We start from the raw sequence: 12,069 nt of genomic DNA on the forward strand, positions 1-12,069 counted from the left end.
TCTTTGCAAAAAAATAAATTGTATGATTTATGGCCAAAAATTAAAAATCTAAAAAAAAAAATAAAAGTACTTTTGTTTCACTTCAGGCAAAAAGAAAGAACTTTTGGAGGTAGGACTTAATTCTCTCTTGCTTGGACTCAGCTGCTACACTAAACTTCTGAACTAGAATAGAAGATAAGTAACATCAAAGTCAAAAAGTTAGAGGGCTAATTTGACATGAGCCCCAAACTGAAGGGCTGCTCCAGTGAGTCCCAAATGGAACAGATTAGGCAGGAGATGCTCCTCCCTGATGAGAAAGCTGTTCCGTGGTGAAAGCACACAACTATCATTTGAGAGGACCTCTGCTCCAATTCTACTTGAATGTTCAAATTACTACTTTAAAAAACAACCTCTCAAAATCTCACCTGACTCTTGTAAAATAGCATTTCCATTTGGGGTTAGAAAGTTTCTTTAATAACATTAATCTTTCTCATGGTGCTTTCCTACAGATTGTTAGCACAATTAAGCTGAATTATGATATCATTATATAAAATTTATTAAGTTTTATATGTAAGAATACCTTAGATGTTTATATTAACAGCCTTTGGAAGACCATGAGTCTTATCATTATATATTAATGATGTTAAATTTAGGCACTGGTGGCAGAGTAGGCACAAGTATATAGCCATGTGGCAACACAACAGTTAAAACTGATGTTATCCAGTAATGTTTGCATAGGGAAGACTGCGCTGACTATAATACATTTAAAACACAACTGCAGTCCAACACAAAACTGTGTATAATTTTACATCCAAAAATATTCCCCAAAATAAGAAGATGCTTCCTTGTCTGGTAACATCCTCTTTGGTGCCCAATCTAGTGATCCAAAGCCCTCTGAAACAAATTCATTCTTGCTCCCTTAGATCACACTGTTGAAATGCACACTGTAGATTAAGCCTTGGTCAGGGCCAGAATAGCTTCATGAGTGTGTTTTCATAAAAGTGAATATGGTCTCTCAGCACTTTGATATCATGTCTATCTCCACTGGACATGCTGGATTTAGACCTCAGGAGAAGCAGAGAACATGTTGGCTCTTTTTATAACACTGATGAAAGTAGCAATTATCTGAGTAACAGTTGCAGTCAGAAGTGACTTTTTATTAAACTAGTGTGACCTGTCATTCTTTATCACAGAAGAGTGGGTCTCCATGAAAGGCGTTACTCACACAGTATCTTAATACACATTCCAGTCACCAAAAATCACTTCCTTATATCCAAATTACTTGGTAAATGTTTGAAAGAAACAAATTACTTCCATGTCTTCTATCCCAGTCCCTTAAAGTAAATGATTTTTTTCAGATGTAAGCAACTTATAACTCATGATTTTGAACTGTACTATCATAAGAAATGCATTTGTGACCACATTACAAAATTATGCATGTCTGAAGTGTGCCTTTTTTATCCCGTTTTAGTCGTAACTCACTCTCAAACTTATTCATGCAACATAATTCAACGCCGCCATCACCACTCCCATACTGTCTTGTTTGTTAGCAGTATAGAAGCAACATGCCTTCTGCCTTTTCCAAGGACATGCATTTCCTAGTTCTTCCCTTTCTCATGGGTCCATCCTGTCCTCAAATACTTCATCTTTGCAGGATGGAAATGTTGATATTGCTGATATTGCAAGGCACTTTATAAAATTCTTCACACTACTGGGAAAGAAAGAACATGAAGCTGTTTCTGCAGAAGGAATTATGGGATACATCTCCAGGTAGTTAGCTAGCTAGATGGATGGATGGATGGATGTAGTAGAGATAGTGTTACGAAGGCTCTTCTCCTGCCACAAAATTTTCTGTATTACTTTCCTATCCCAGGTTATCTTCAAAATGCCTCCCCATGCTCTTTGCACCAACAATTCTTTCCCTCAGAACCGTTTCACTAAGCCACAAGGCGAAGGAGAAGCTGTGAAGAGTGCTCTGAACAGCCCCCACTGCTCTGCTAAGCAGAGGAAAGCAAACCAGAATAACCTATATGATAATAGTAAAACCTTCTCAACTCTGAAAACCAGGCAGCCCTGTGCAAACTGCCATTTGAGAACAGCCTATTGCCCCTAACTGCTTGGGCATTATTTGTGGCATCTTATTTGAGTCAGAACCAAAACTCTACTAAAATTTAGTGTTGAGGATCTTGTGTCACAATGCTGTGTTCACACACAAGCCATGGCCCTGTTCAATGTGCTAGTACAGGTATGGCCCAGGAATTGAGAAAGAAGGAATTGAGTCAAAAAGGAGTAGGAACCCCATCCACTGGATCACTCCTGTGCAAAACAGGGAAACACAAAAACTCTCGTCAGATGGAAGCTATAGGTTCTTATTAGAAAATCCAATTAGCTAATTACCAGGAGCAGCTGTACATCTTTGCCCTTGGAGGGGGGATCCTTCATAGCCAACAATTTTTGGATAATAACAGTGAAGATGAAAATTTATGTCCATATGAGATCAACCAACAATCATACTTTTAAGGTTTACGTACATTAAGTGTAATAATTTTTTGCTTTGCTTATAGTTCTTTGAGTTACTCTTTGTGATCAAAAAATAGATTACTTGAATATAGCTCAAGCCAAAATCAGTGGAGGAAACCTCTTACTGTCATAAAACCACAGGCCTGTTGGTAGCTAGAAATCTCTGGCTAGTATGTGTATGTACATTTTCCACATGATGATAAATGTTTACTTAGTTTAAATTCCCGTGAAAATTACAAATAATTATCTCAAAAGCCGATAAGTGTTTTGATTCCTGTGAACAACAGCAGCATCTTTCTAAATTTCCCTAACAGAAGTTAGGTGAAGTTTGTTTCAACAGGCATTTCAGTACTTGACAACCTGTGAACTCAGGGGGCTGCATCATATGCTTGCAGTGGAATAGACTTTTCAGCTCCCAACAACTCTCTTTTCTTTAGTCTGAAGGGAAGAATTTAGCACAAATGAAGATCCAAAAAATGAGCTTTTGACAAACTCATTTAATGTGGAATAGTCACAGAAAGAGCAGTTGCCATCTTTACAGCTGTTTGATAGTATTTGAGTTCTCTTTTAAAGAACACAGGAATACAGCAAATGCATCAATAATATCAGACTACTGTGATTGCAACAAGTGTGAAGACTTTGTGGCCATATCAACGCATAACATAGCTTAAATACTTATAATCTGGAGAAGGATTTAAAATTAATGCAGAATATCTTGCTTTAACAAAACCGAGAATTTTGAAAGATATTGTTCCTACAATATGAGCATTCAAATTATAAGCAAATTTTTTTTTCTGTCAAGAACAATCTCCTTAGCCAAGCCATATGGTTTATGTAAGTTTTGTTTAAAAAAAAACACATCTGAAGTTGTTTTCTACTAAAATAGTGGAACACGAATCATGAAGCTTACACAAACAATTTAAAAATGCGCCTTGTGCATTGCTTTTTATGCAGTCAGCTGTCACTTGAAAAAGAAAGTGATGAACATAATAATCTAATGTGATCAAAAGGGGTTGGAGCTCTGTCTGTAGTTGTTTGATTCTTCAAGTATATGGGGAGAAAAAAGAATCTGTACAATCTTTATAAATGAACAAAACTGCATCAGGGAAATATCCATCATCAATTAATGTTCCAAAAGGGAACAGTACAACAGCTTGAGGTTTTGCCTCTCTGCTCAGGTCAAACACAATGTTAATTGTGGTGAGGATCCACTTTGAAAAAAAGTGCAAGTTAGTATTGCTACTGAAGCAATATGGAACAAAAAAGCGTCAGTATTTAGAGACAGGAAAGGTGGGCAGCAAGAATGACAACAAAACTGAAAACTGGAACTGAACCTTTCACAAAAGAAATTAAAATATGACTTAAAACAGATGGAGACCATAAAAGGTATTAGGAGACCACAATCTAAAACAGGAGCTGGACACTTTGCAAATAACAGTTAAATGTAAGTTACATCTGGAAGTTTTCAGAATGAATTGAAAGATGGTACTAAGAATAAAATCTTTGTTGGATTGGTAGCTCTTTTTATAAATAATTCAGGTAGATCTAGACACTCAAATACACAACTTGCAGTATGTAGGACTTGCAAGGACTGGTTAGGTGAAAACATGAGGTGACCAGCAACCTGATTGTCACAAACTAGAAGGCCTTCCAGGAAATAGGTGGGACCTACATCTGAACTAGAGCTACTAGTGTTCACAGGGGTGAGCTGTAGAAAGTATATCAAAGGGTAAAAAAATCCTGCCTAGAAGGAAATCAGAGACAGTCTGAAGAGGTGTTCAACTGTCTTTTAGGTAAGCAGAAGACACGGATGACCAGACTTGTTACACTACTTATAATTAACTGAGGCTCAGGGGAAAGTCAGATTGTTCCAGATAATGTAATGTAAATGTCCACTAGAACTGCATCCAGAAATACTTCCTGACAAAGTTCTAGTAACCAACTCTATGGTCCAGCTCTTGGTGTGCAGCAGGATTTAAGCCATGGAAGAACATAAATTATGCTGCTTTGGCATCGTATCATAATGGCACCATGGAGCTAGCCATCAATTCGACCTGACAGCTTCAAGGAGAGAAGAAAAAGAAGAAACCCCAGCAGAAATGGAAGTGGTTTTGTAGATGTGATTTTCAGGCACACACAAATGCTAGTGATGACTTCTGAGATAAATTGGCAGCAAACTTTTTTTAAGCACTGAACTGGTGTTGGACTCTTAGATGTTAATCAGGAACATGAGATTAAGGAGGTGTGGAATTTACAACTTCATTCTTGCCTGAAAGAACCAAAAGAAAATCCAGCTGCTGGTCAGAAAGATAGGAGGTGGTTGCCATAATGCTTAGAAATTCAGCTCTGAGTCTTACATGTACAAGTGATCCTAATCTAGCTCATGACATTATGAATGATTAAAACAGTGACAGATATCTTTCATCAGAGAAAGGAAAATAATTATACTGTAGCAATAAAGGCATGCAATACAATTAAATACTGACATGCAGAGAGAAAAAAAAAAAACTGGCTAGGAAAAGGAACGTTGTGGGCTGGCCAAGGCACGTAACTTTCAATACCTATTGAGAGTCTTTCTCCAATGACAGAAAGCAAGAAAAAATTTTAAAGGTCTGAGGAAGCCCCCAAAAGACTTGACCCCCATGAAGTCCCCCTAGGAAACTGATAGCGAATCTTGGGCTATTGAGTGTGCAATAACTTCTGTGAAATTCAAGGGAATTATTAAACTAGATATGCTAAAAGGCTAGAGAATAGGGAATCCAATACTCCATCACCTCATTTGGCAAAAATGGAGACAGTGACTGGGAAAGGTGAATTCATCCAAGAACTGAAAAGCTAGAATTTGAGGAAGAAATCTTGATAGCCAAGTTAGCACATAAGCTAATCATTTCCTTGGATTTCATTATTGCTAATGACTGTCTAATAAATGCCAGAAACCGTGTCTTAGAAAGTAAGGTTGTGGAAACCCCCTTCTATAAGCAGCTAAGGTTTGCAGATGGTAAGCAATAGTTTTTTAAATTATATTCTCCTTCTAGAGGCCAAAAATCTAACAGTGTTTTATATTCCCTCCTCAGGCAAGGAAATGTGAAAAATGGTTGAAACCTGCTTCAGGGTGATCTTAGCTGTTGTTGTTAAAGAAATTATTTGTTCACTTCAAATTTTTCTGATAAGCAACAAATACTATAATGGAAAATCCATCACAAAATGTGAAAGAACAGATGTAGTAGATACTGATAAGAAAAGGATGGGAGGATGGACTCACATGGTTTCCTTTGGATTTCTTCAAATTAGCACTGAATGTACAAAATTGACATGACCCAAGAGATTTCATAGTGAGAAATGAGTTCTTAGAAGCAAAGGCACAAATTACACTGCACGGCATAAGGCTGATAACAAAACTGAACGATACTGGCAAGCACATATGCCACTAAGGAAGAAGAGGGCATAACCAATCTTCCATAACAATAAATCTGTGTTAAAGGGCTTGTATTCAAACTTTATTTTCCAGAGTGAAGACTGGACGCTCATGGAAATGGAGCCAAAAGAACAAGCAGAAAAAGTTAGGACTACTATTATTGTAGTATGACTGACTTGGTGGCAATTTGTATGTGGATGGAGTTCTATATTTCCTACTTTCAAAAGATTTATGGCTACTTTATCTCTCTCTCAACCTGTTTCCTGTGTTGGTGTCTGGAAAATATATAGAACAGGCATTGAATTACTTCCATGTAAGCTGAAGACATCAACATGAAACTGAATCAAAGACAATGATTGCTTCAAATTTTGTCTACAGAGTGAGTTGGTGCCAGGAGACTGCTGTAAGCCAGCACTGTTGTCACACTCCTTTGCAGAGAATACTCCACGTGCACCCTTTTCAAGCTACCTGCTGTAAGGATCTCAGCTTAGAGTCAGAGAAAATGTGCAATGGCCTTATAAAACTGGAACAGCCAATAACTTGTGAGGGCACTAGCAGTATCGCAGGTTGGTGGCCTGAGTCCCTGTCCAGCTCAGAAGCTGGCAGTCACGACTTGCTTGAAACAGAATAACTTGAACAGTTTTCCAAATTCTTTTCCAATAAGAACTAAATGAACTGAAACTAAAATAAGCCCCAGAGACTTATTATTCCTGCTATTGTATTATTATGATATTGTTTGTTTCTGTTAGATTTGGGGCCTTTGAGATATAAACACAAGAATGTCTTAGAAAATCTGGAAAGATGTATCTGAACTATGGGCTGGAAGAAAACATATTAAGCTCAACCACTCCAAGTAAGACCAAGTATCAGTGTGTCCCCCACCACACTACCTGGTTTCCATTGGAAAAAACACCAACTAGATGTGTCAGGAAGGAGAGTGAATGCGATCCAATAGACACTGCGCACCCACACTGAACAATGAGGGAATTAAGTTAGTGGTGTCCTTGTCTTGAAGCTCAGACACTGTCACGTATTCCAGTAATCCACAGAGCATCCATCAGCCTCTATCATCCAACATTTGGTGATATAAGATAATCACAAAAGGGGGACTAAGCTAGATACTTTGGTAAAATGGTTCAAAGAAGCAGAGACAAGCCTAAATCCCATTTTGTCTCATGACTTACAGGATAACTATCAGTAAAAGTCCAAAACTTTTTATTTGGCAGAAGTAAACTCTCTCTTAGAAACTATGGCATTCCTAAAGAGAAACAAAAATAATTCAGACTATTTGAATTAGACAAAACCAACATAATCTAATCCTTAACAGGCTCACGTAATTATAAAGGAAAATTTGAGGAAAATGTTTGACTAAGTGAAGGGATATATATGAAAAAAGGCCACACGGGAAAACTTTAAAAAGAAGAGTTATTCTTATTAAATGGTCTAAGAAAAAGCACAGGAAAGAAAACCAGTAAATCTCAATAATTCATATGATATGTATAAATTAAAACAGCCTGTATGTAAAGAACGAGTAAGTTTGCATATACAAATTGTAATTTCCTTTTAAGTAGAACTGGTAGAATCTTCAACTTTTAATTTCCCCAAAATAAATTGATGGTTTACATTTTATTGTATATATATGAACCAAAACAGAGCAACAGACTTTTCGAGTTTCCCGCTAAATTAAAACTTTATGAATTCTAAAACTGTTTCAAATTTTGAAAATCCATTCCAAATTATCTATTTGTCATTTTAATATTATATTTATTTCACATATATTATGAAACAGATTACATGCTCTGGTTATCCATAGCAGCAGAGGTCTGACCCAAATGGTCATTTTTTACGCCTTTAATATATATTTTCAAGTAATATAAAATATTGAAAAGAAAGCATCCATAAAATCCAAAATGACATTTTGGTTCAACAATCTGATATTACACTTATTTCTGAAATGGTAAATTCTGTATCAGAACTTTTTCCCATAGCAATTTTTACTGAACTGCACTTGCTTTTATTTTTAAACATTTTCAGTGCTCTCTTAATTTAGTGCTTTTTGAAAACTGTTGGATAAAAAGTTTTCCTCTTCCAGGCTAACAACACAGTTCTGAAAACTTTACTGGGAACGTCACTGAAATCCAAGCCAGTCCTCAGGGACTCAGAGAAAGGAGCTTCATCAGAAAGTTTGATCAGGCAGTGAATGAAAAAACTCAGAAGTTATTTAGATTGGAGTAAAATTTTCTTGAGTTGGCAAAGGGAAAATAGCCTGTTGAAATCATGTCATCTGTAATTTAGCAAGTTATTTATTTTCCTTTGATTCTACGAAGTACAAAGATTTCCAGTACATTGGCTTGATTGCCAGAGGTGTTGTATGGCTTGGGATAAACCCCAGTAAAACTTTTCATTCCTATCTGAGGTGCTCCAAGTTCTAAAGGAGTTACCCCCAGCTGAAAACATCCATGCATTAGGAACATTATCACACACCTACCACCCCCTAACGTCACAGCAAGTCAAAACTTCAGAGGGGCAGACATCAACATTCTTTAGTGCATATACCTGGGCCTGACCTCATTTTAATCTCAGTAACTGATCTGAAAGAAACTATGTCATGGGAAATAATACTCAACTAATTGAGTAAAAAGAATATTATGATTTTTGAAAGTAACAGGCATGATAAAAAGTAGTTCATAGAAGACTGCAGGACTACACCACACAGGCAGATCTATCTGCTTAAGATAATAGGAAATACTATTTAAACACTTCTATGAACTGTACAGCTATTCCACACTTTTCACCTTACCATTTTGTATTCTTTCCAGCTTTTTTGAAAATCCAGACTCCCATCTTCTCGATGCTGTATAACCGTCCATCCTCCTCCAGCAATTTCCATATTGCAAAAGACCTATGCAGTAATAAAAAACCCCAAAAACAATAAACCAAACTTGCATTGGAATCCTGTCATCTTAGGGGGGGAAAAACATTTGTGAATAAAGGAACTAAGGAAGCCTGTTTTCCTATGGATTCATGCTCTATGCCCTCAATGGTATCCTCAATTGCTTGATTACAACCAGACTCTCCTTATGTTCAGTATAATTCTCCCAGTAATGTCTCCTGTTCTTTCAGCACATTACCCAAGAACATCTGCCCGTGATCCCCCTCTGCATCCTCAGCTTTTCTCTTCACATTCCCTCCATGCTCCTTTTCTATTTTTCCTGCAGTTCCCCTAAAATTACTCCCTTCCTCTTAGTAAATGAGTATTTTTTTTCAGTGACAATAAAGTTTCTATACCTTTTAGCAGAAAGTCATTCTGTCTAAGAAAGAATGTTCAGGAATTCTTACATAAAATATCAATTAAAGTAGTCCAAAATGTAGCACACATGAGATTATTCTGTTTTGCTACGTATCGTAATGTTACCTATAGTGTGCCAGGCAATGACCCGAAACAGAAACAGCTGATCTCAGTCTAAGCTGCCTTACAGCTGACAGAGGACATAGATGGGAACAGGCTCGAGAACAGAGGTCTGCGGGACAAGCTCAGAAGTTAAGACCTATACTGAACATGCAAGATCATACCCTGCCATCATTACACTAATAAAATTCTAACCTAGATGCTGAGATTCTGTACATTAAGGATAATTCAACAACTTGACAGTTTTGCTGAAGCTTGATAGAATATTGCGCCAACTGAAATCTGTTAACAATCTTAAATAATCCATACAATAATCAAAATGGATATTTAATTTTCATTCATTTTTCACTCTTCTTACATTATTCTTTCAAAAATATAGAAGATAATTTATGAAAAAATGCAAATACTGCTTATCCATTCACTTTTCTTGGTATGTAGCAAGGGATAGTATTCACTTTTGTTACTATTTTTGTATGGCAGTTGATTTTAAGATCTGACTAATTTTCTCAGTGCTACTCACTCAAGCAAATTTTCCTGATTTTCATTCCTGTGTACTCATCTGTGGCATACTGGCACTGCAACTATACTAAATTTCATTTGTCTGTGCTCTTGAATAGTTATATCCCTCTTTTTAAGTAAGATGTCAATATGTAAGAGGGTTGAAGAGGTGTCACCCATCAGCTTAGCTTTTGGCATTCACATCAACAAGAGTCAATCCATTTGGCACTGATCGGTAATTTAAGGCTTAAAGTTGCTTTGCCAAATTGAATGTTACTATCCAAGTAAGTTAAATAAAAATTCGTCCCTCAGTTGACTAGAGAACCATATTCCACCCTCAGGTGGATTCCAAACCTTTCCTACTCATAAGCATTGTCATAGTAATCCTGTGCAAGTGCTTTTGTTTTAATTTGCTCCAGGCATGCTGAGTGAAGTCCCTGTGTAGGTATGGGAAGGAAACAGAGTACCGAACAGCGCAAACGTGTAAACTTGATTTAGGGTAACCACAAGAAAACCCACAATTTGCTAGACAAACATTTTGGCCCTATTCCTTCCTTCAGGGAAGACACTGTGAGTCTAAACACTTATCTACAGGATTTAATTTCTGTAGTTCCATTTACAGTGAGAATTTCTAAATGATGGATTTACTTTCCTTATAAGTCATTTCGTGCTCCCATGAATCCACTGCCAATTTTTAAAGCATTAAATCCTCAACTGTATTAAGATCACGCATTTTAAAGACACGCACAAACAAATGATGGGGTTTTCATACTAAAATATAATAAAATACCTATAAAAAGACTTTGATGTTTTCTGAATAATATACTAAATTAAAATAGAAAACTGCACAGTGAAAGAAAAATTTACAGCAGCGCATTATTCACTAGCCATCATTGTGTGGTCTGGCACGTTCCACAGTGGTAGACACAAACACCTGCTGTATTAACAGGAGTGCCAAGCTGATTATAGATGTTCATTGTGCACAGCTCTAGCCAACAAATGTCCTGGACTGGCTTCTGTCCCAGACAAGGTCAAGGCACTCAGCCATTAAACACCTTTAAACATGTTCTGATGTTTAACCCTCTACCAGAAAAGAAAAGGGACTTTGAATTTGTATGCATCTTTAGATTCTGAGTTTTTTGTCAGTAAATATGAACTGGCAATGCACCCTTGCAGCCCAGAAGGTCAACTGTATCCTGGGCTGCATCAAAAGAAGTGCGGCCAGCAGGTTGAGGGAGGTGATTCTCTCCCTCTACTCTGCTCTGGTGAGACCCTACCTGGAATACTGTATCCAGCTCTGGAGCCCCCAACACACAAAGGACATGGACCTGTTGGAATGGGTCCAGAAGAGGGCCATGAAGATGATCAGAGGGGTGGAGCACCTCTCCTACGAGGAAAGGCTGAGAAAGTTGGGGTTGTTCAGCCTGTAGAAGAGAAGGCTCCGGGGAGATCTTACAGTGGCCTTCCAGTATCTGAAGGGGGCCTACAAGAAAGCTGGAGAGGGACTTTTTACAAGGGCATGTAGTGATATGATGAGGGGCAATGCCATTTGAGATTCAGGGAATGTATATCTGCTATTCAGAAACCAAGCCTGAACGTAATCATGTGGGGACAACCGCTTCTACAGTATACGGAGCTAGCACACATTTAATGGGTTAAAATTCTGGCAGATACGCTCAGAGAGACCATTGACACCAATTTGGTGGGAAGTCCACAGGCAGAATGTAAAGTAGAAGGAGTCAAGGCTGCATTCATGGCAATGGTGGCAATTGCTTTTGCAGAGCCATAAAGACCCAGATATATAGACCCCACTAACAATTAATAACATTATATTTTCACTGCAGTGCAGCTGGAGTTGGTAGAAGTCATGCTTGTGAGGGCATCAGAGGACACAGGAAAAGACTTCAATACATTGATCAAGGGGGAGATACGGAGGTTCTGTGAGCATTCAGGCCAGTCCCCCTGCCCTACTTCAGCTCCTGAAGTACACATGGTTCCTTCAGCTCCAAAATGATGACAGCCTCACTCCTCTGCTCATCAGCAGCCTCTGCTTCCCCTGTAGCTGATCCCACCACTGTAGGAGCCTGAGAGAACTCTTCTTGACTTTGCTCTCATTATGGGCTAGGGACAATCACTTGTCAACACCATCAGGCATTGTGCAAACACACATCAATGTAAGCCAATTAATTATCTTAATACTTCAAGTCTATCTTTTTCTCTTCCCATCTTAAAAATATGGAGTATTAAT

At 37.8% G+C, this 12,069-nt stretch overlaps 1 protein-coding gene across 1 annotated transcript in view; it reads right to left on the minus strand.

The window, feature by feature from the left end:
* The window catches only part of ANGPT1 (angiopoietin 1), a 160,999-nt gene that overhangs the window by 44,499 nt on the left and 104,431 nt on the right, over positions 1-12,069 (minus strand). Inside the window, exon 6 of the mRNA XM_074145043.1 lies at positions 8,715-8,816. Within this exon, the coding sequence (XP_074001144.1) occupies positions 8,715-8,816 (102 nt within the window). The remainder of the gene's footprint in view (positions 1-8,714; positions 8,817-12,069) is intronic.

The sequence above is a fragment of the Numenius arquata genome, chromosome 3, assembly GCF_964106895.1.
Source record: "Numenius arquata chromosome 3, bNumArq3.hap1.1, whole genome shotgun sequence".
Taxonomy (NCBI): Eukaryota; Metazoa; Chordata; class Aves; order Charadriiformes; family Scolopacidae; genus Numenius; species Numenius arquata.